The 24607-nt window shown below is 40.9% G+C and overlaps 1 protein-coding gene across 4 annotated transcripts; it reads left to right on the top strand.

Moving 5' to 3' along the window:
• Positions 1 to 479: 479 nt before the first annotated feature.
• exoc3l1 (exocyst complex component 3-like 1) lies at positions 480 to 24227 on the top strand. 4 transcript variants are annotated; one of them, XM_086301982.1, is made up of 16 exons: positions 480 to 1581; positions 6027 to 6154; positions 12764 to 12939; positions 13860 to 14079; positions 14799 to 15002; positions 15521 to 15720; positions 15806 to 16024; positions 16151 to 16221; positions 16571 to 16688; positions 16862 to 16987; positions 17394 to 17494; positions 18181 to 18297; positions 19277 to 19547; positions 19708 to 19863; positions 20860 to 20996; positions 22192 to 24227. In XM_086301982.1, the coding sequence occupies exons 2-16, from the start codon at positions 6112 to 6114 to the stop codon at positions 22376 to 22378; spliced, it is 2346 nt and encodes a 781-aa protein (XP_086158108.1). In that variant the 5' UTR covers positions 480 to 1581; positions 6027 to 6111; the 3' UTR covers positions 22379 to 24227. The 4 variants fall into 4 exon arrangements, with proteins under 4 accessions (XP_086158108.1, XP_086158110.1, XP_086158107.1 ...); XM_086301981.1 differs by lacking the exon at positions 480 to 1581 and having other exon boundaries at positions 5851 to 6154; XM_086301983.1 differs by lacking the exon at positions 480 to 1581 and having other exon boundaries at positions 5852 to 6154; positions 20863 to 20996.
• The last annotated feature ends 380 nt before the right edge of the window (positions 24228 to 24607 follow it).

Here is a 24607-nt window from a genome sequence, read left to right as displayed (position 1 = left end):
TAAACAGGCTGGTTCTTATATAGTGCTTTCCTACAATTTTGCACTTTTATATGACATCTTATTCACATAAGCATTGTTTTATCTATGCCTAATAAGATTCACACTCCAGCGAGCGCATCGGAGAACAACCTGGAGTCCAGCATCTTCCTCAAGGATGCTTTGGCATGCAGACTGGCAGCCAGGGTTTAAACCGCCACCTTGCCAGTTAGTAGGTGACCTGCTCTACCTTCTCAGCTACTAATACCCCGAACTAGCTAGCATTAGCCAATATTTACTACTCCACCTTCTCATGCAACTATGGTCTGTTCTGGCTAGGGTTGCCAACCGTCCCTTAAAAAACGGAATCGTCCCGTATTTAGAAACAAAAGTACACGTCCCGTATTGAGCTAATAAGGGACGCACTTTGTCCCGTAATACAGTGAGAATCAAAAGTAGTCTATAAATGTTAATGGAATTAACGCTTTGTTTGAAAGCATAATTCCCAGCCCCTCTCCTGCTTTGTGACCAATGAGCTGACAGCACACTTATGACAATTCAGATTACCGCTCATCTCATTGGTCGAGGAAAGGTCGCTTGCGGAGAAAATACCGGAAGACAACAGATGACCACAACAAGAAGCATGGCCAACAGGGAAACAAACGCCGACACTGCGGTGCAAGTCTCGGACGACAGTACACCTAAAGCTGGGCAGACACTGTGCGATTTTTTTCAGTCACGTTATTCAGCTCCTGCTCAAACTGCACGATTGACTCGCAGGGGTTAGAAGTTGGTAGGTCACGATGCAGGTCTCACACTATACCGCCCGATGCTCTGATGCGACCTGAGTGCTCACACTGTGCCTCCATAACATGAAGGTTATAACAGAAAATCTGTCGCTCTCCCTGTCTTTCACTCACACAGACACACCACCATCAACTTTGCTAAATTGCTAATGAAAAACATTGATCAGGCTGTGAATGAGCAGCGATGTAAATCCAACTATTTTCACGGTTGTTGTGGTCGTGATAATTTTGTGATGCCACATCGAAAAGGCTCGGATGAGCTTTCCAAAGTTCTACAAGTTGTGCCTCCATCGCTTGTGTCCAGATCACACGCTGCACAGCCGTGCTGCTCCGTCTTTTTCACCGACGTTTACGTGTTTGCGCGTGAGCAGTGTGAGCGGCTCACGAGCGATTGATGATCGGGAGCTGCTCGAGGTGTTAATCGCTTCTCGTTACCCCACGTATACTACACGATGCACGATGAAGGCCAAAATTGGGCCGATCACCAAATCGGTCGCACGACTCAAAAATCGTCTCAAAATATGCCAAAAATCGCACAGTGTGAGCCCAGCATTAGAGCAGCAATGTTTGTTCGCTCAGAGAAAGAAAAAAAGGCTGCAAAAGCACAGGGAGGAATGGGAAAAGGGAAACACCTGGCTGGAAAAGGTCACCATAACACCTATAAAGCGCACTGCACTGTGTGCCGGCGCACTTTTTCCATAGGCATGCTTCTAATGGTGGGCACATGAAGAACATGAGGGGCGTGAAAGCTCGGGGAACCCTTAACCAATTTTTTGTCCACCAGGCCGAAGCAGATATGGTATGTAAACACTGGTTTGTTTTTTAAACCCTCTGGTTAAGGTTAATATGGGCATGTGCAGTGAATATCAGCGCTATGTGGCCAGAAGTGTGATAATATAATTTATTTTGTGTAATAAACAACTGCAAGGATAGATGATTACAACAAATAGATGACTAATACATAAAAGTAATACATAGATGAATAATGATGATGAGTTAAGATGCGTAATCATGGGAACAAGCGGGTTTACAAACAGGAGCAGCTGATTAGCTTTAGAAAAGCTGAAATAATACCTCAGCTGAAGCCAATTGTACTAAATGCACTATATGTGCACAGTTACAAGAATATTTTTCGTTCTATTGCTTTCTATTAATTTATATAATTTTAAGTTAAGCAGGACAGAGTTCTTTTAAAGAAAGATTTACTTATATTCTCAAAAGTTAAGCATGACAGGCTTCTGTTTAAGAAAGAGACCTGTTTTACTGTGTTAATGTTGTCATTTTGAGCTACAAATAAATGGCTAAATGATCATTTGTTTCCCATATGGTCATATCACAAAGAATATGCATCTGCTTAAATCAAATTCAAGTCAAATGGTTAAAAAATAATTTCACACACACAAAAAAGAGCTACCACACTGGGAAGGGTGAAGACAACTGGGTTGCCCGGCCCTGGCCACGAGGTGTCCCTTATTTATTTTTCAGGGAGTTGGCAACCCTAGTTCTGGCTCCAAAGAAGTCAATATGCTGGCAGCCAAAACACTAATGTTAAAGCTTCAAAGTTCCAAAGTAGTGGACAATATTGCAGGGACTACTGCTATCTTTTATATACAGTCTAGTAGCTAATGCAAAGATCTATGCTAATAAAACTTGTGAAAAATAATATGAAACCTACGCAGGTAGTGTTTCTAGAGATCATGCAACAATGGGATGGTGTTTTTAAAGACAAACTCTCTTTTAAAGATCTGGAAGAGTTATTAGTTTGTGAAGGTTCATTTTGCATTTTTCTGATCTCAGTCTGTCGACACCAGATATCACAAGTGAGCTGATTCTGACTGAAGCATTTATTTTAAAAAAAAGTCTTTTTGGCTTGAAATGGAACCAGCTTTTACTAAATGAAGCTGATGTTTAATAAATAAGACTTTAAAGTAAGTAAAGTGGCCTTTTGTTTTCCTCATTGAGCTCTTTTTGCAATCAGAGTTTTGCCTTCTGCTGGGCATCAGAAGTAATCCATTTAAATTTCTTCCTCACTGACTTCAAGTTTCAGGCCTGGTAGCCTTTTCCATCTTCTATATACAGCTATATTCACAATACAGCTGATTTACATATATATCTCCCCTTTTTTGTCAGCCTGCTGCATAAGGAAGCATTAAAAAGTGATTTTAGTTGTAGCTCATAAACACTGCACACCAGCTATCACTCATCTCACATCTCACCAGAGATTCAAAAGAAATCCAGTCAGTTTTCTGGGTATGTGCGATTTCAGCGAACCATCAAAGAGAAAGTTACACCCACACTGCTCCGGACCCTCGATGGGCTGAGGTGGGTCAATGGAATATTTTCAAAAGCTGAGCGAACACTGAAATACCGACCCAGTGGTGACAGATTTGCACACTCTGGAGGCCATTTGTGGAAAACGTTTATTTCGAGTAAGGAAAAAGATGCTCTAAAAGGGAAGCTACTGCTTTTTTGTCTTATTGTCTTTTCTTCATCCGTGTGAACCAAAAGCTCAGACTTCAGCTTGTTCTACTTTTGACTCTGTGTGATGTCATAGAGAATAGATATATCTAATGCGATCGTTAGACCTCATTAAACTTCAGGAAAGCTACTCTAGTAGATTCAAAACATTTCTCAAGTCCACAAAGAAATGTGGCTAAAAAAAACTTCACCTGGTGCAATCCACGTCTGATTCTTTGTTTGGAGATGCAGCTCTCACACATTAAACAGGCCACATCAGTCATTCTCAGCCTTTCTCAAAGTCCGTTTCAGTTTGGTTTGTTATTCGATCTGCAGAGCACCCGTGCCGAAATGCTAAACTCGCTTGAGGAAATCAGTAATGCAGCACCAAAAGATGATGGGAGACTGTGTTTGTGCTGGCTCCGGCCACGGGGCCACTTGGCACGCTCCTCGCTGTGTTGTGAAGAGGTCCGGGAAGCTTGGAGGCGTAAACAGGGCGGCGGGGTCAGAGGACTCAACTGGTCCGCAAATAAACAAACTGTCCTCGGGGGCAGTAGCCGGTACTGGTGAGACAGCTGCAGAGGATCAGAGAGGGTCAATGACACGTGCTGTTTTTGTTGAGTGGAAATTTTCAACACATTTTGTTCCACAACAGTTTATCCAGAACTTGACTAAATCATCTGAGACACCTACAAAGTGCCTTCCAATACAACACTACTCATCAAGGACTCCATTACTTGTTGGCTCTGTTCTTTTCCACTGGGTTGTAAGATAATGACTTGTGCACTATACATTGTTTCTTCTGTTAAGTGGTTTCCCTTTGAGTCGAGGAGACTCTCAGACTCCTGGGGGGGGGGGGGGTCCTCTGGAACACCAGGTCCATTCGCTGTGCCCCCCCACCCCCACCCCATGTGCCACCATCTGGATTGTTTTCCTGCTCTCCTCCCCTCGTCATCTTTCCCTTGTGATGCTTTCGCGTCACATGGGACATTTTTAAGATGCCATAACAAACAATCGTTTCAGTGTTGTGACTGAAGTGTACCATGGGATACAGTGTTATTTGATAACACATGGGTTAAGCAGCGATGTGTTTATAGGTGCGACATATCACCAACAGCTGGGTGAAGCAAAAACTCTAAGTACTGAAGTTTCAGTTAAATTTGTGCATTTATTCTTGATCTTGTTGTCTTGTTTTGTAGCTCTTATCCATTTCACGCAGTACCTCTTGGTGCCTGTTAAATCTAGAATTTAAAATCCTTAATTAACACAACTCTTGAATGATTAAGCCCCATCATATCCTAAAGACCTCATAGTTTGATAGTTTCAGACTGTCCACTTCTTTGAGGTTCAAAAAGTAGAATGGGTGGCAGAGACTTTGGGTATCAGTTGCTCCCAGTTGGGTTGAGGAAACAGACAGCCTCTGTAGTTTTAAGATGACATATCAAACTTTTCTTTCTGCCAAAGTTTTTGGTTATCGCTGGTACTTGTGCTGTGATCCACTTGTTAACTGATGATCTAATGATATGTTTCCAGGTCCAAATGATGGATGTGGCCATGGTTGAGTATATCCTCCTCTTAATTTAGTTCACTGAATTTTATTTATACAGCACCAAACCACAACAACAGTCGCCTCAAGGTGTGACTCGATGTTTCATGCTTTGCTCTCTTTTTATTAGGATAGTTCATGTGATTTGGTAGTGATGGCGGCAGCATGGTGGTGCAGTGGTTAGTGCTTTTGCCGCCCAGAAAGAAGGTCCTTGATTCAAATCCATTATCTACCTGGGTTCTCTCCAGGTAATCCAGCTTTCTCCAACACTCCAAAGACATGCATGTTTGGCAAATTAATGATTCAGAATAACAGAGAGGAAATATCTGAAGCCCTCTCCTTTGTTCTTTGTCATGTAACGACATGATCAACAGTCCAGCTGATGTTTTGTTGTGAGCCACCGTGTTTCACCAAATGTTTTGAAATATTTTAAATTGTGCAAACATGGGTTTGCCTCTATCATACTGCTCGCCATGAACTGCAGTCAGTTTAACTCATTAGATAAACTTCATAAGTCCTCCCAGTGTGCTTTGTGGGATCGTACCACTCGACATAAGACATCCTCCACCTTCTTTTCACTCCACATGTGTTTATATGTTGTTATTACTACCACTTTTACCATTATGTCTCCTGTATTGTCTCCTCACCCTGAACTCCCTGAGTCGAGTTCTGTTCGACGTCACTTCCTTTTAAAGGGGAGTTTTTCCTCCCCACTATTGGCAAGTGCTGCTCACGGGGAATCTTCTAATTACTGGGGTTCTCTCTAACATCATGGGGTCTTTACCTTTAAAAAAGTAAAAAAGGTATGACGGACTGTTGTAAAAATGAAATTCAATTCCTCTAGTTGAAAGAAAACGCTAATAATCAACTATTTATTTGCAATTGTTTTGTTGGCTATAAAACTAGAAACAATCACCTCTAACAGCATTTACCATCTTCTGCACAGGCTCCTGAAAGCAGCACATCACCCTATACCCTCCCTTTCTCCCCCTCCCTCCCCTCTCTTTCCACCCTCAGGCATTATTCTCTTCCTTTAACTCCCCCTCCTTTCCTGCCGGCCTCTCAGCAGAGGATGTGTCTGGAGAGAGAGTGTATGTGTGTGAGAGAGAGGAAAAGAGGAAAGCCTTCAGTAGAATGGATATGTGCCTTCTCTCCTCCACCCTTTCTTCTCCTTCTCCTTCTTCTTCTGCTTCCTCCTCTCCTCTTCCTCATCAGTGTCTTCCTTCACTGTCTTCCATCAGATCTGCGCCCTGGGCACCTTCAGCACCGGCCCTCAGGGGAAAAGGAGACTCGTCGGGTGGATGGGCGGCTAAAAACTGAACTCCAATGTCAGCTGGGGATCAGAAGAATGGTGGTGACAAACCAGAAGGTAATGGGACACACACACACACACACACACACACACACACTGCTTGACTGTGGCCAACACCCACTTCTTCTAAAGCCTCTTAACAGCTAGAACCAAAACAAAGCTGTGCGTGAGGCTGCACTCTTACTTCTCTGTGAGAGAAATGAATGAACACACCAGAGGAGTTTGCCTCACACTGATGGATTGATTTGTAGTGACTGATGAAATATTGAAGAAGCCAGTGCTTGTGAGATACAGGATTCTCCCTGTGTCCAGTGTTTCTGCTGGGGGGCGAGAAAACTACAGACTCTCCAACTGTGTTTGGGTATAAAAGTTTAATTTTCTCATGACGCAATTTCAAACCTGTGAATGTTCAAATATCCATTTCACGAGGGCTTTAAAGATCTTGTATAACTGAAAGCTCCACTGCAGCTGCTGAAGTGACCGTGTGCTGTTGTGTTTAATGTCAGAAATCTCAGATATGCTGAGAACAATGACCCACAAATGTAGATGTATGCAGCCACCCGCTACATGAAGTCTACATTTTGGAGCTCTAAGTTAGCTCGGTTAGCAAGCTCCTGGCATAAACTGAATGAGTGCACAGACACAGATACCTGCTATTTAGTTATGTTATGCTAAGTAATATAAAAAACTGCAAAAAACACAAAATGCTAGATTGAACTAAAGCACAAGCTTCTTGGACACACTGTGGGTCATATTCCTTGTCACATAATTCCATTAAAATGGTCCAAACAGCACAAACCTGGTTGAGAGTTCCAGCTCAGGAAATTAGAAGAGGTGAGGCCAACCTAACAGTATCCAGTCTGGTGAGTGATTTAAAAAGAAATCACTCACCATACGGTTGTTATTAAGGGGAAAGTGCCTCTTCAGATAGAGGATTGGAGTCGATGTGGATTGAAAACACTGTAGCTTCTGCATCAGCATGTTTTTGTTGTTTGTACCTTCTTGGTTTTCTTATCACACATATATGATAAGAAACAGCATCTTTAGTTGCAGCCATCTGAAAATGTCAGCTAAATTGATCTCACTCCTTTCCACTTATATTTGACTTTTAGACCAACTACTGAACATTAAGTAGCAGCTTTAAACTCATCAGGATCTTCTCATATAAAATCAGCAGTAAATCATTTTCTGCAATCTTTGCAAAATCGTTATGAATCAGGTCTGTCTAATCGCCGTCGGCAGTTAACGATCATATTGTCCATTGTGCTGCAGATCTGTAACCTTTCAACCTCCAGAGTGCCAGAAAGCCAGGCGACCCAGCGTAGCACATTGCTGTCTGCTGAGTCACTAACCAGTACATTATTCCATTAAGACCAATTATGTTGTGTAATTCCAATTGAGGCAGTCATGTGACTAACTGTGTTCTAGCTGACTCACAGATGAGATATGATATCCTGCTTACCTGACAGGCACAACACAAAGAGTCTGGGCTATAAAATAGTCCCTCCATTGGGACAGGGAGAATTGTTTGACTGCGCAGCACTTCCCATTCCCGAATTGTTGGGTAACTCGGGATATGCTGGAAGCTATGTACATTTTTAGGCATTGTCTCTTTTTACTATATACAAGGAAGACAAGAATCCTGATTCTTGTCACTTCACTGAAGTCTTGGAATCACCTGATCTTTCACCCAAGAGACAGGGGGTCATGTGTATGATGCCATTTTTAGACTCGATAGAAGAGATATATTTCACAGAGGATGATAAATGTGGCAGGAGGGAAAAAGGAAGACCTCAGACAAGCTTTGTGGAATTAGTGAAGGAGGACATGTAGAGGAGGATGTCAGGGACATTGTGAGATGCAGGCAGATGATCTGCTGTGGCCCGCTCAGTGTTGTATTTATGTCTTGATGCATGCTCAATCATCCAGTAAGGAAATCCGCCCCCCAAAAAAGTTGATTCTGTTTATCTGGACGTAGCGTTTTGTGGGAGAAAAGTTTTGTCACTCATCTAAGTGACTTCTTCAGTCTCAGCTGACTGCAGGTTTCCCCAATCGAGGTGGCTCTTCTGTGTTGTGCCATCCGCTTCGCCAGAGATTGTTTGGGTTCCTCAATGTACAAATCCTGGCAATCCTCCTGGCACTTAACAGCGTACACTATGTTACTCTGTTTGTGTCGAGGGATTCGATCCTTGGGGTGGACCAATGGTCTTTGATCAGTGGTCATGGCAATTTGCCTATTAATGAAGAAACTGACCTCACAGCCCATTGTTCCTTCAGTGGTGCTGGTTTCAGTCATTGTGCAAATGTACTCGTTATAAAGTTTGGGAAACCTGCAGAGAGCTGAGACTGAAGAAGTCATTTGGATGAGTGACGAAACGTTTCTCCTACTGAAAACGCTACGTCCAGATGAACAGAGTCAACCTTTTGGGGGATGTTTTATCTATAATTTCTGAGGGTTGATATGAAGGTTTATCTGCAAAGTGTATTGACGATAACTATATTCTAGGAAAGTGTAAATAGGGGTTAGGTTTCTCTGTGTTGGTACTCAGTTTGTTAAATTGTATCTATTATTTATATTATTTCCTCTGTCTTCATTACATTTTGATTAATAAGGCTTTAAAGTCAAAGCTGTGTTAATGGTATAATAAGCGAAAGTTCACCAGCTCTCCAAAATAAAAATCTCATAAGAAGTCTGTATTTTTCCTCACTGAATGTAATGTTCTGTGGTGGGTAGCTCAATACTGAACATTCAGAGAAAATTATGGGAGAATATTTGGGGGCAGCTTTGGGAGCCGTAACAAAATCAGAGTGTACTTTTCTTGTGCTGGTAAATGAGAAAGCGATTAAAAAAAACATTAAGTGAGGCAATCCATAATCGCTCTTGACAGGCTGCTTCCCAGCTGGGAACAAATCTCATCACTGCACATTTCTGCACGAGCATTTCTCTGAAGCAGAGCTGCTGTGACAGAAATAATGACGCTGCCGAGGGAGTGAAACTTCTCTTCTAGCACATAATCGAGCCAATTCAAGCTCCTCTGTCATGGGAAAGGTTGTGACCAGCTTTCAAAACTTCCTTCAAATGATTTTAAACTGTGACATTTAGAATCACTCGTTCATTTGGAGCCCAGTTTGTCTAAATATGATCAAATACTGTTCCCTGTAGTAACGCAGCTAATCTCATGATGGTAATAGCCCTGAACTATAGTCACACCCAGTGAGTATAAGGCGTTTAACATGTTGTCTCTGCATTTCCGCTTGCACTTTAAAGTTTTCTTGTTTTGTGTGTTTATTCCTCTGTAAGAAACACACAAACAAACACACAGTTCTTTTGCTGTAAAGAACCGCGGGATACCAGAAGTATCTTGAGTGTTGCAGGGGAAAGTGTTTTTAAGTCAAACAGAAACCTTTGACGGTACACAGCTGCCTCTGTTGGTCTGATCAATATTAAAATGAGGACGTGAGCTCTGGTTTTCTGGGGGACAAAATATACTGTTTGATCCACTGCAAGCACAAGAAAGTTATCAGAGGTAAAAAATAAATAAATAAATAAATAAAATAAATGTTAAAATATGTCAGATTCCTTTTCCCTCAATCGATGAAGTTAAATGTTTATACAAGTTGAATATTTTAACTTTATGCTGTATTATTTGATTCTCAGCTGTTATATGGAATCAAGCATTTTCGTTTTGTTACTGAGTTTATTGGACTCTTTAGATGATGGGTCCACTGGATTGCTTTGCCAGGTGTGAAAACTGCAGTGAAGTCACTGAGTAAGTCGTTACTCACATGAATTAAATGTCTCACTCTCCCTTTTGTTGTGGTGCTAGCGTTACTGCGTAGGAGTGAAGTTGCCTTAAATGTTAAATATTGTTTTAATCAAACATTTTGTTTGAATCAAGAAGAAATAAAGTACATATTTTTTTGCCTTTCCACTGTGATCTCTATATTGTAGATGATTCAATATGGAAAACCTGAGGGAGTGATGTTTTTCACTTGAGTTTACGGTTGTACGGCTTGTGGCTCATGGACAGTTTCTGAATATGTTTTTTTACACTTAAAGGAAGGGAAGTATTTATGTACAAAGAAGAGCACCAGCTAGCATTATTTTTTCATATAGGTACTGTCCTTGAGCTAATTAATAAACTGTGTTAAAATATTACTATCAAACGGACTTATTACAATTTTTAAGGAAGGTGTAAAGAAAGGGAGGACAAGAGAGGTCCTTTTCGATCAGATGGAGAGCAGCTTTCACTTGGTCCCCCTTGTTGCTTCCCCCCTTGCTCTGCTGTGTGTCCGCTCCCCTTGACTGTGCTGACCTCCCATCTTTAATACCATGTGACCGAGCAGACTTTTATCATTTCCTTGATTTGGAAGGTGTGGGTAGGAAGCGGTGGCATGCGGTGAGTTTTGCAGTAAGGCGAACAGAGACTTGAGTAGTATCTGTCACGGTTAACTCTCAATATTAAAATATGAATGTTGTGTCATGATCCTGGTTTTTTGACCCTGCCCGTTGGCTTTTGGAATTTTTTTAGTTGCGGACTTTTTAATCCTTTATTTAATGCCCCTCTTTGTATCCCTCTTTGTACACTCTTGACCTTTGACTTTAGTGTGGTGTATGGGTAGCAGTTAGTATTTTACTTAGAGATCAGATTATACAGGGTTTTCCTTTGTTTTTTCTTAGCGTTCCCATTAGTGACTAGTTTGTATATTAGTGTCATTGTTTGGATGTTTGTTACTTCCTGTTTTATTTTGCTAGTCTCTTATCTCATGTGCATTTTGTTTAGTTTTATTTCCCCTTGTCTCATTAGATTCTGTTTTCCAACTCCATCATGTCATGTGGAGTGTTGGCAAACCAGCTGGTTAAATTAAATACTGTCAGACATTCTCATAGATACTTATTTAAAAGCACTGTTGACACTGCACCTAGTCAACTTGCCTATTTTATGGTCAGAGCTGCCTTCCCCTCTCTACCGTCGTCACAGCTTTTCTTGCTAATGTAAGAAGTTATTAACAACTTTTTTACTCTACATGACTCATGCTGGCCAAGGTGGTTAGCAAGACCAAACTCATCACTGATGCTAAATCACTAAAGCTCATTTAGTTGCTATTGCTAGCTGTGTTTCCATATGTAGTGCATGTCATAGCTGATCTCAGAGCAGTGAAGGCTGAGCCAGATTGTTTCACACACTCCCGTCCCGTCAGCGAAAACCAGAGTTTATCCACCAGAAAAAAAGCTGCTGTCTTCCACTTGCCCAGCTCCTGCATTGTTAATGGGAGATGAGCACAAAATTAGCACAAATAGATGAGAAGCTTTAAGATCAAAGTGAAAGGAAAAATCACTGTTTTTCAATTTGCATCTATTTTTAGATTTGATGAGGAAAGCACTGCTTGCCTTGCTTGCCCTGACAGGATAACAGTGGTAGGAAGTAATATTTATTCAAAAATAAAAGTTTGCAAAAGAAAAACAATAATTGTAAATACTTAAAAAACACAGAATTAAATGTTAAAATTACTTGCACTGTATGCATAGATTTATTGCCGTTGTATCAATCAAGCATTACCGAGTGAAAGTCATGTCAATGCAGCAACACACCCGACGTGTTGTTTCTTAGCTTTGTTATTCCAACATAGAGGTAAAAAATAAAACAGAATCTCAGTGGCTGAACTGAGATGGAAATAAAATGGAACAAATGTAGAACATCTTATTATAATAAAACATACATAATAGTTTAACTAACATCCATAATTTACTACTGCAAAGCTAGAACTTCTCTGACATGTCTAATGCAGTATAAGTTGGCGCGTGCAGATTAAAACAGATCAACGTAATATAATAAACGGTGAACTTAAACCTTTGTTTGTGTTTTCTTGTCCTCTTAGAGAAATGTGCAACGACAACTCAGAACAAAATTATTCCCTGTGATGAAACATTTCTGATAGTGGTCATTTCCAGGATTATAATGCCCCCCACTGATAGGACATAAGGGCTCAATGCTTTGATGAGGATGAAAATGATATGAGAAAATGAAAATGAGATTCACTAAACACCTAAGGGAGATTTTGGAACATCAAAATACCAAATGAGGGGATATGTTTTGGAAGAGTGGTGTTCCTGTGGAGTCCTGAGACTTTGAGCTTTGAAGCTGTTCTAGTGACACAGGATGGCTCAGCAGCTTACTAACACGGCTCAGAGTCTTTTATATATAAAAATAAAATGTAATTTTTATTCTTTACATTTTACCCAAACATGAAGTTAGAACTTAGTATTTTTAATATATCTTGTGCTAGAAGCAAGTAGTGGATAAAACACGCCTCTTTGCGGTGTGTGTGACACTGACTGTATATAAAAGATGTTTGTAGCTTTGAGGGCTGAAGTTAATTAAACCTGCATTCTATCTAATGGCCAACAGGGGGTGTTTCAAACACAACAGACTGGAACAGAACAGAAAGGCCAGGAGGAATCAACCTGCTGCTCACTTCCTCTATGACTTCAGTAAAAGAGTTTATCGTCTCAGTCACAAGTTTCAACACTGTGATGTTCATGGTGTAAATTACAGCTTGAAAAGACAATAAAACAGAGTATGCTTAAGGGCAGGCCTGCCTCTTTATGGGCGAGTTGCTTCACTATATCTCCCTGCCTGATATTTTCTTCTCTTTGTCTCTCAGACATGGTGCCACAGCCTGAGGTGTGGCCTGAGGTGGAGAGGGCAGAGTGTTTGGCCCGCGGCGCTGCCCTGAAGTGGGCGTCGGGTGTTTTCTGTCGGCCTGAACATCTGGAGCGACTCAGTCAATACAGGAAGAGAGAAAGTCAGAGGACAGCGTCCGTTCACACCAGACTGAAGGTGACAACACAGTCCACAAGTACGCATCAATGCACAATAATGGAGCAGTAGTTTAAAGCAGTTTAAATTATCCCAATAAGGCACATAAAAGAAACCTAATCTACTCTTCCTTATTTTCTGTTGCATACAGTGCTGCAAAAAATATTTGCCCCCTTCTTGATTTCTTTCTTTTTTTCTTATTCGTCACACTTAAATGTTTCAGGTCATCAAATAAGTTGTAATTATAGTTATAACCCAGTTCAACAGAAAATGTGTTTTTAAAGTAATGATTTTATTTACTGAGGTGAAAAAAGCTATCCAAAGCTACCTGCCCCTCTTCTTAAATCATGAATTAACTTTGATTTTTTATCTTGGAAAGCTGAGTTCAAGTTCCGTTGCCACACCCTGGACTGATTACCACCAGACCTGCCGACTCAAGAAATCACTTGAGATTTCAATGAACAGCACATCATTCTGCAATCTAAAGAGACAAGTGAGAAACAAAGTCACTGATGTCTATTAGTCTGGAAAAGAAAGATATTTCTAAGACTTTGGGACTCCACTGAATCATTATCAACACCACTTGGAACAGTGGTGTTGATAATTACCCTAAAAGTTCGTCGATGACTCATCCACGAGGTCACAAAAGAACCCAGAACAACATCAAAGACCTGCAGGCCTCACTTGTCTCGGTAGAGGTCAGAGTTCATGATTCTTCAGTAAGAGACGAGGAAAAAAATGGCATCCATAGAAAAGTTCCAAGGAGAAAACCACTGCTGACCAAAAATCACGAAAACCTTCAGGAGGGTTTTTAGTCCCGTTACATCCAATCACAAGAAAGATGGCATGTAGGGAGGTGGAAGGACAGAGGAAAAGTTTTGCTGTTTTTCCGTTTTTTGTAAATAGACCTAACATTAACACTGCAATCCCTTTCTTTCCAGTCCATGGTCCAGTCGTACCTGGAGGGAGTGGGCTGGGGTCTGGAGCAGCTCCGCGAGGCCCGGACTGAGCTGAGGGAAGTGTCACGTGATTTGAAGAAAGCTGGACTGGAGTCTGATCAAAACACAGAGGGGGGAAGATCTCTGGAGAGACTGAGAGAGGTGTCTGCAAACCACAGTCAGCTCCTCACTGCCGTTAGCAACCTGCCACGACTTTACTCCGGTGAGAAGCAGCTGTGTGGATGAAAGTAGGATCCCATGACGAAAGTGACTAACGTAGATGTCCCTGTCATCACGCTTTGCATACATACATGCATACATTTGCCTTAATCCTGTTATATGATGAGCAGATTATTATAACTGGTTTTAATTTGACATGAAAGGACTTTAAATCTAGAGATGACATCATTTTACACAGTTTTATGCTGGAACAGGATTTCAGGAAAACTATTTGAAAGCTGACACTAACACCATAAAACATTTACATTGATGCATTTTGGCAAATTTACTGTGACTTTGTTTGTTTCTGTGTGTTTTTGATTTGAAAACATATAAAAAAGGTGTCCCACTGCTCTAATGTGTATTTTAAGGATACTGAGTTTTCCATGCTGACGCCTTAAAAGCTTTAAAAGTGTGTGAATATGACATTTACGCTATTGCTGGTTGGAAAATCCCCTTATTTTTCTGCCTGATATTCAGAGGTATGTCTGCGTGCCTAAAAGAGGTGTTCTGATTGGCTGCCCTTTGCAGCCATGTTTAAATGGCAGGTGGGTGGGGCTTCTGATGTCACCGTCAGCTATGATGACCGTATTACGGGATATCCACTCATAATGACTTCATACAGAAACTATAGCGCAGTGTAAACCTTTTCATGTTTAATAATTCTTTTGGTAATTCTTATAGTTCCATGTAAACCACCTCCACATACTCTCTATTGCCCAGTGCGTAGCATGGTGATGGAGACAGAGCGCCTGGTGGAGTCCCGGCGGCTGTTGGAGGCCCATGCCAAGCTGATGGATCTGGAGTACTTGCAGGATGATATTCTATGGCAGCTCAACAAGGCCGCAGGAGGTGCACTCAGCACTGAAGACCAGGAAGTGGTGGCCAAATATTTCTCTGGAGTCCGGCACCTGGTCGATGCACTGGGTGAGGAACTCATTAAGATATGGGAAAATCTGTTCAAGCTCAACCATCATTTTTTGTTAAAGTTCCTCTCCTAGCAGCCTAACAACACATCACTGTTAATCAGATTTACATGTTTCTGTAAAAAAAAAAAAGACCATTCATTCATATAAGTTGCTTAAAGTTGTTGAGACATGGTTTTAAATAACTGACCTTCAGGCATTTGCAGCTGTAGCAACCAGTTTTGTTCTGGAAAGAAACCTTTAAAAAATCTTTATTGATAAAAGAAAACAAATGATAACATTCAGCGATATTTAGTATGCACCCAGGATATGCAATAAGCTTTACAGTTGACTTTTCTAAAGCAAGAATACATCAAAGAAGCGTGTAGAAAAAGCAGTGTCATGGAAAGAGTGCCATTGGGTATTAGCAGCTTTAATAAAATCTTTAATCCCAGCTTCTGTGGTCCTGATGATGAAAGCACAAAGTCTGCTGGTTGAAACCTGATATCTTCATACTCCACATTCATCCTGGCGCTGCAGGGAAGGAGCTGTGGGCGGTGGTGAGCAGTGCTCTGGCTCTGGCCCGACAAAACCCCACGCCGTTTGTATCCGCTGTGAGGATTGTGGAGCGGGAGGAGGCGCTGGACCAAACTCTGCTGGAGGAGAGGGGAGGCGGCGGAGGCAACAGCAGGCCCCTACCCCCTGGACGACCTCGCTGCTGGAGAGCGTGCTTCTTCAAGGTCAGCGGCACCTGATACAAACACTGTTACCAAGTTTCTGCTTTTGAATATACAAATGTATGTCTCAGTTCACTCATACTCCCAGGTACTAGAGGAGGCGGTGGCGGCGCGGTTTCGCAGTGTTTCCTATCTGCACACACGTGGTCCGGGTCTGGCAGGTCACCTCTCTGCACTGCAGCACGGCATCATGGCCGACCTGGCCACCGTACGCCACCTGCTGGAGCACTGCGTCCCGCAACAATACAAGCTGACTGGAGCCTACTTGAGGGCCAGCCACCGCTGTTTACATGCCCACCTGACACAGGTCGGTGAAATGAACAATGCCACCTCATCATGAATACTACAGATCTGTCTTCTTCTGTCCAGGTCAGTGTTTTTTTAAACACCGACCACCATCACTGTCTACATGTAAGTGATATTTGTGGCCTAGGTTAGCAGCTGGGACCTGGAGAGCGGTGAAATCTTCGCTGTGCTCAACTGGGTGCTGCACATCTACAACAGGTGAGGCTCGTGATCAGAATCTGTATTTTATCCTTTCTCTGTTACCATAAAGTTTTTTAGAGTTTTTCAGGATATTTCTAAGCAGCAGTTTGGAAGATTTTAATCTTGAGCTAATCACAAGATTGGAAGAAAGAAGAAACAAGAGATACAAAACTTTTCTTTCAAATCTCTGTTTTGTTATTACTGTGAAGTTATGGACTTTTATTAGCATGAAACGCCACCCTTTGGCTGAACTCTGCAAACCCACGTTCAGCCATTAATGTCACAAGAAGCCGCGAGTTCATTAATACTTCATTACAATGACTATTAAAGCCACTAAAATCTGAACGTGGCAGTCTTGTTTTGGCAGCCCGGACATGATGGGTCATCCTGAGCTGGTGACGGAGATGGAGAGAGAAGAGCTGAGGCCTCTAATCTCCACGGAGGGACTCGAGCAGCTGCAGAGCAAATACGTGCAGAGTGTTCGGGTGAGCACTGGATACAGTCTGCATATACAGAAGACAGATGTTTTATATATTGAAACTGTCTGTGTTGTTGCATTAAGTACACATAGTGTGTGTGTGTGTGTGTGTGTGTGTGTGTGTGTGTGTGTGTGTGTGTGTGTGTGTGTGTGTGTGTGTGTGTGTCATTGCTGCTGTAGAAGAGTGTATCTGAATGGATGCACAAAGCTCTGCAGGTGGAGCTGCAGGACTGGCAGAGGGACCAGGAGCCAGATACAGACCATGAGGGCTTCTACCAAACAAGCCTGCCCACAATCATCACACAGGTAACCAGTGCTATAAAAACATCAGATAAATACAATCACAGATCCATGACGTGGAGCAAATTTTACACATTTGAAAGTTTCTTTAATAAACCTTTAAATGAGCATCTCACAATCCTCGCATGCAGCATGACTGTGGATTCTGTCCTGGTTTTGGAGCTGGATAATGTAATCACGTGATAATGTAATCACAATGATGATCTTCATCCCTGTCCACACCCTGCAGATTCTGTATGTAATGAAATTATGTGCTTCTTGGAAATGCACTGGCAGAAACAAAGATCTCACATTCTCTGCTATTAAACTTAGTTCAAGTTCCCCACTGAATGTAGAGTTGGTGTGGACTTCTCGGAGTGTTTTATATAACTATGCTGTGTATTTTGTGTGGATTTGTGTGTCACGGTGGTAGATGCTGGAGGAGAACGCCCGGGTGGCTCTGATGATCGGCGAGTCCCTGCGAGATCAGACTATACAGATGGGACTGTATGAGATGGAGAACCTCCTGAACAGGTGTGTGCGCATGGACGTTGTGTGTCTGTGCTCCTGAACATACTGCACCCAGCTTTTGCTTAGTATTTGCTCTTTAGACCAGGTTACACTGTTTGTAGACTTCAAGTCAGATCAAGTTTTATCATTTCCTTATTGCTGCTTTGTACACTCACCAGTCATTTCAGTAGATGCTCCTGTTTAACTGCTTATTAACAAACAATCACGAAAACAACTCAGTGGATTTAGACATACAAACATGGTCAAGGTGACCTGCTAAGGTTCAAACTGCTCTGAGACTTTCAGTCACATCAAACATCAAACATCCATCTCTAGGGTTTAAAGAAAATGGTCCAAAAAGAGAAAATGTCCCAGTTTCTCTAGAAGAGAATGCCTCAAAGTCAAAGCAGAATAGCCAGTGTGGTAGAAGGTTCAGGTTAATGACTCCACTTAACAGAGGTGAGGCCTAGCAAGCATGGATCAGCTCATGCCACCTCTGTCAGGATACCTTTCAGTCAGCATGGATATGCCCCTAAATCCAGTATCCAGCTGGATTCATTAGTCTGTTGGGGTTGACTCTTTTTTTGGAGCATGCCTCTAGTGGGAAGTTAGAAGAACTACAGTTTATGCTCTCCCTGCTGCATTTTTCAGCTCCGGAGGTTTCCTTTTGCAATAATTTTGTGAATCATTACATCTACTTTAACCTCCAGGTTTCGTGAAGCTCTGGTGGAATTCGGAAAGGAGCATCGCAGGGATCTGAGCAACAGCAAAAATAAGTTCTACCTCCACTATCTGCTGGCCTCCATCAGCAACTGCATCATCCTCAAGTAAGTTTGTAGTGGAAGATCAGTGCAGGTGTGGAAGTAAGTAGTCACCACACACAGGAGCTTCTGATTGATAAATGCTCCAGGACGTGCACACTCTCAGTGCTCTCATGTTGAATCGATCCATCATTTGATGGTGTGGGGTCACTTATTATTTCTTAATATCACTTTGAAAAAACTTAAATAGAAATGGAAGAATTCCACTGGGAAGTTCTGAAGCAAAGACATCCCAGTGCCTCTACATGCAGTAGTGGTTCCTTTGCATATTTTTAGACTTTGGACATAATCCCGATGCACAGGTTGAGTCCTGATCTTTATTATGAGTTTAGCTATAAGTCACACAACAGTTAGCCATTAATAATTAACTGTCGTAATGTAATTTTCTGCACACTGGCTTGGCTCTAAAGCCATGACAAAAGAGGAAGATACAGGGTGAAGGCCACTAAATACTAATTTATCTTGGTATCAAATTAAAAATAGACAAAGAAAAACCTAACTGTGAGGTGAGAATCATCAGTAATGATGACGTGTGTATCTGGACATGTTGAGTGGCACAAAGCAAAGATCTGTGTGAAAGAAAAGCCGCTGATGGTCTGAGGAAGGGTGGAGTTTAATTGAGGAAACACTCCAGTTGAGCTGATGTTCTGCTCCACCCATCGGCATGGAAACGTTATAAGCAAGCAAACAGACCATCACAACATGAGGGTGTATGTCATGTGAGACACAGTGAATAGCTGCGCCTGTGAAACGGTATTTGCTCTAAATGTGATTAATTTCAGGAGCCTCGAAGCACCGCCTTTCAGTTTTCCAGAGATGAAGATCATGGCACGGAATCTGAGTGTCCTAAAAACAGCTTGTTTAGTGCCGTATGAGACAGCTGTAGTGACCTGCCAGATCGGTGCAGTGAACAGTTAGATCGATTTGAGGAGCAAAGATGTGTGTGGTCTCAGAGAGGATTAATCGTTGTTCACTGTCGGTGCAGGAAGTCCACGGAGAGCCTGCAGCAGCAGCAGTCGTCCCAGTCGGCAGGCCAGTTCACTCGCACTCCTCCTAACCCTCTGGCAGCTCTGGACCGGGCGGTGCGGCGGGCGTGCCGGCTTGTCATGGATCAGCTCTTGCTGGATTTGAAGCCTTTCCTCCCAGGCCTGCTCACCCGACCCTGGCTGGCTCAGGGAGACCCGACCCCCAAACTTTGCCGCGTCCTGGAGCGTCACCTGGAGCTGTACTTGCGCGTTCGGCCTCCCTGCCGGCAGGTATCAGATTCAGAGAGCGGTTTAGAAATGTACTGTGTGTGTCGAGGGTAAAGGTGGTCTAAAGGTACAGAACCTAATAACCGAAGAAAGTGTAAATAACCTCCAAAGACAGGAATAAGTCTCATAGTGCATATTTATTTTATACATTCTGTGTGTACAGCGTCTGCAGGAAGAGGCCCAGTGGCTGATGGTGGTGGAGTACGTCAGGGCTCTGATGCAGAAGAGGCTGGTGTGTCGTAGTGGCGAGGAGAGGAGGCAGCTCGCTCAGCAGATGCTTCAGGACGACCAGCTGTTCAGAGAAATCTTCCACAGCCTGGTGGGTATAAAGTACTATTACACAATATTATTACACATGATTCAGAAAACTGTACCAGGTTATGTAACACTGAACAATATCAGTATGTTAAGGTTGAGACTTTGTAGAAATATGAGTACTACATTACTCATACTACAATAAAATGTATTTTATTTAGGCCCGTGCTGGTCAATATTCAATTAATTTAACAGATTAACAAAATACACATGACATGTAACATTATAAAATGAACAAGGACATAAAAATGAAATGAAATGGAACAAAATCAAGTGATAGTTTGAAATAAAAATGAAATAATTAAAATAAGATTAACATAAAAAAAGAGACCAAATCAAAGGATGTAAAAGTAGAAAAGTAATCATGTGAATCATGAAATTACAAATGCATAATTAGATAAACATTGACGTACAATTTAACTAATTTTTGAACATTTAAACAATATATGATGAATTTTTTTTTAAATTGAATAATCTAAAGTATAATAAAACTAAAATATGACATAACATAAAGAAATTGAGAAAAAAATGGAAAAATGTAGAAATAAAAATATATAAATGAAACGAACAAAGTTAAAAAAAGATGAAACGTGGGATTATAGCTTTATGAAATAAACACATTTTTAAAGCTATATTGTGAAATAGAAACGTAATATGAATTACTGCATGACAAAATTAAATACTTCTAATACTTTTATTGTTAACTACAAATTAATTAATAAATTCATTGGTAGAACAATTATTTTTAAAGAAGTGGTCAAATAAGTTTCTTTGATAATAACACGCTGAGTAGAAAAATCATACATAAGTATTTTATTTACTGATTTATTTATTTAACATTGAGCACTTTGGGGTATTCGTATACATATAGTTTGCCGTTGTACTGCATGAGAATCGTGTTTTCGTCTGCTGCGATGTCTTAACTGAATAATTTCCACAGAATATTCATACCTGTCCGTGCGCGATCACTCAAAGCCACACGTGCATCGATCTGTCTCAGCAGGAAGGTGAAGGGTCAGCACCTGAAGTGAACCCTTTGGCCTTACTCCCTGTCCTGGCCGAATTCATCCGCCTCAAAGACCCCAACATGCTCACACTGGAGGTGTCTGGACTTGCAGCCAAATATCCTGACATCAGGTAATCAGCACCTCCTCCACCCTAACTGCTGCTCATTCTGTAAGCTTGATGTGTAAAACAAATACTGCCAGTGTTGTTCAGAAGAAAGTTGTATTGTAGACGTCATACGTCAGCTTTCAGAAACACCGTCTTTAATAAAGCTGCCACAGCCCTGATTGTCTTTGGTTGTTCAGTGAGTGAAGAAACAACAAACAACAGAACAAATTCTTCCAAAGTGAGCAGACAAAACGGGATGTTTCAAGAAGTCTTTGGGTTGTTTCTGAGGTTTAATTCATCTCATAATCAGTCAGTCAGCACGTTTCAAAGGAGAAAAGCCTTTTTTATGATTGCACGCACCACAGGAGTAGGAAAATAACTTACCTGAACAAAGCTGCAAAACGAAAAACCCAGACTGAACAGAGCCATAACACGAACTCGCTGCCTGCTGACCAATCAGGCCTCTAGAAATTAGCATCACCGTTGGTGGAAGATCTCTCAGACCTCTGTGAGATGACAGCAGGAGGGTTTAAAGTTCTTTAAGCACATCTAAAGTCTTTAATCTTTTTTATTGTTTCTCACCACACAGGTTTGCACACGGACAAAGCCTGACATTTAGTTTTTATACTTAGTCTATACTCACTTTCAGGCTGTGAGACATGAGGCATGATATTAAACAAGGCATAAAGTGTGACATTTATGGAAAAAAGAGTATAATAAGGTGATGTGAATTAAATAAAATTTTGATTTTAGATAAAATGAAATGGTCTGAATTAAAGTAACGCTGTCAGGTGAAAAGGTGAGAAAAATCAATGCGAAATAAATAAACTCATATATAAAACAGAATGATCAAAAGCATAAACATTGTAGAAGGAAAAGCTAAAATCAAGTGACATTGTGAAAGAAAAGGTATCATCAAAGCGATGCCATACGATTTAAAATGATCTGGCTGTAACTCAGGAAGTAGAGCAGGTCATCTGCTAATCGCAAGGTTTGCGGGTCGATCCCTGCCCAAGCCAAATATCCTTGAGCAGGATACTTACCCCAAGCATCCATCGGAGCATGAATGTGTGTGAATGTTACATAGAAAGCACTTACATAGACCTAAGAGCTTGTGTGAATGAGGTGAGTTGTGTAAGGTGCTTTGAGTGCTGTGTAAGAACCAGTCCATTTCCTTTGGTGAATAATGTAGAAAAAGATTTTGTGTTTGTTCTCTCAGTGAGGAGCACGTGTCCGTGCTGCTGGAAATCCGAGGCGACGTCTCTCGGGACATCAAAGGGGCTGTACTGGATTTGCTGGAGCAGAGCGCTCCCCCTCTTCCCGTCGGATACCGACCCATCTTCACTGACATCCTGGTGCCTCCCTCCACCATGGCCTTCTGCCTGCCAACTGCCAAGTGTGCATAGCTGCAGGGGTTTCGTGTAAAAAGCAGGGAGCTCCTAAATAAACACTTAGAAACAGTGCTGAGCAGAGTCTCCAGCTCTCCTTATTTATTCAAGATCTCGGTGATGCACATGAATTTATTTCTCCTCCAGCTTACCAGGGGTTTGAGGTGGCGACTTGCTGGTCCAGGTCTAATATCAGCTGCGAGGCAGGGGTTGTTTTGTTTGCCTTAAGTCTTCTATACTTCCAGAAGTCGCTGTCAGAGTTTTCTGCAGTTTATACAACAGAGTTAACAGGACGTGGATGATTTTTAAAGTCCAGTAACAGGACTATTGTGCACTTCATACACTCTCTGTAGCCCCATTTGGATGGAATTTATTTCTCTTTGGCAGGTTGGGTGATTTTATTATCAGTCCACACCATATATGACTTATTTTTCTCTGGGGATTATATTATGATCAAAGTGAAAAAGTATTCAGCTTCAGGTAAGTAACCTGTTCTCTGAACTCTGTTTTCCACTTTCTCAAACTGTCACATTAACAGCGACCAGACGCCCTGTAGTTCTGTTATTTCTAAGCAAATGATAGAAGATAAATAAATGTGTTCATCTATTAACATTTATTTGTTTTTTATATTTTTCCTACCTGAATGTTCGTGTCCATTACAATGAGAGCGAATTACTAAAGGTAAAGAAATACAAACAGAGAAACTGAGCGACTGGGTAAAGCAAGAAGAAATCCTGAGATTAAAGTCATACAATTCTGAGAAACACACATGTATGATTTGTGGGGGAAAAATAATATCAACACAAGAAAGAAAAGGAAAACAGAATTTTTATGATGGGAAAAACATCTAATTTAACAATTTCCAAGTAAAATGTAGGTAAAATTTATATCTTTCAATTTGTTTAAATATCTTTAAAAGGAAATGTTAGAACACAAGCAACAGCTTTCCAGTCATTAAGAGAAACAACAAACTACGTTTCAAAAGGAGTTTAAATACTGTGATTTTCCCTTAACCTTCAATAGTCTCGATACGCTGTCATATTTTCACAGACTTTAAAAAGCTGTTGATGGGACTTTTGGTTCAGGTTTAAAGTGACAAACAGCACAAACAGGCCTGCACGCTGCCTTCGTTCTTCTTCATTACCCACCATGTTACTGGTTAAACGTTATTTCTGCTTCCTGTCACTTTAAAGAGTCAGCGCTGAGCATTGCTTTGACCTGCATGAGTAAAATCTCACATCAGCATAAACGTTTCTATGTGAAACAAACAATCTGCCTGGATAAACTGCACCAAAGTTTTTTGATCATTTCTTTGTGAGAAAACATTTTTAAGACTCAAATTGCTGCATATTAGATATCTTTATATAAACTAAAAACTTCCTACTGAAAAAAAGACACTTTTAAACTTTTTTTGTGGAGATTTTCTTCTGATTTGAGGGAAGACAGAGGTTATGGGACAGATTTATGATATTGGTGGGCTTCAAACATAAAAATGCTTTGAGTTGAATTTAAATAAAATTGGCTGTGCAGCATGCGTATACACATTAATGCAGCGTGGGTGTTTGGCAGGGTTTGCTCCCCGCTGAGTCAAAGTTACTATGGTAAAATAGATAAAAGGTGTAGTAGAAATTCAGATAAAGCATAACTCTTATGTAATGTATATTGAAAACCAAAGCTTTCAAAATGAAAGAAAAAGACATGAAATAAAGAAATGATCATATAGAAAGTGGCATTATGAAAGAAAAGTGACAAAAAAATAAAAGATGAGAATGAAATTAAACTGAAAATAAGAAATATTAAATACGTGGTTGGATTATTAATAAAAATGAGACACTGATGAATCATTAAATATATAAGTGACATCAAATATAAAAATATGACATGAAACAATGGCATTATGCATTGAAATGTTAAAATTAAGGTGACATAAAAATGGATGATAAATTAGGAAAGTGCATACATTAAAAAAAAGAACAAATGAAAGTGTGTATAAGTTATAGTTTATTATTTAAAGATGAACGTGGTTTCTCTTTGAGATTTCCCAGCTGTGAACATCCCACCAGAGCAGCTGCTCTGTAATCACTCTGAAACTGTGTTTTCATTTCAAGCTTGCTGTTTGTACCAAATGTTGTTTATCTCATTTTTTTTAGAAAGTATTTATTGTATTTATGTAACAAAGTCAACTGTTGTCTTTTGTTTGGTGTTTTGTTATTGGTTTTACATTTCTGGTTCAAAGCCTCTAAAGAG

This window comes from Aulonocara sp. 'chitande type north' Nkhata Bay, linkage group LG7 (assembly GCF_057382095.1).
Source record: "Aulonocara sp. 'chitande type north' Nkhata Bay isolate Kocher_YH1m ecotype deep benthic linkage group LG7, A_spYH_male_GT1.1, whole genome shotgun sequence".
Taxonomy (NCBI): domain Eukaryota; kingdom Metazoa; phylum Chordata; class Actinopteri; order Cichliformes; family Cichlidae; genus Aulonocara; species Aulonocara sp. 'chitande type north' Nkhata Bay.
This window is presented reverse-complemented; position numbering and strand designations above follow the sequence as displayed.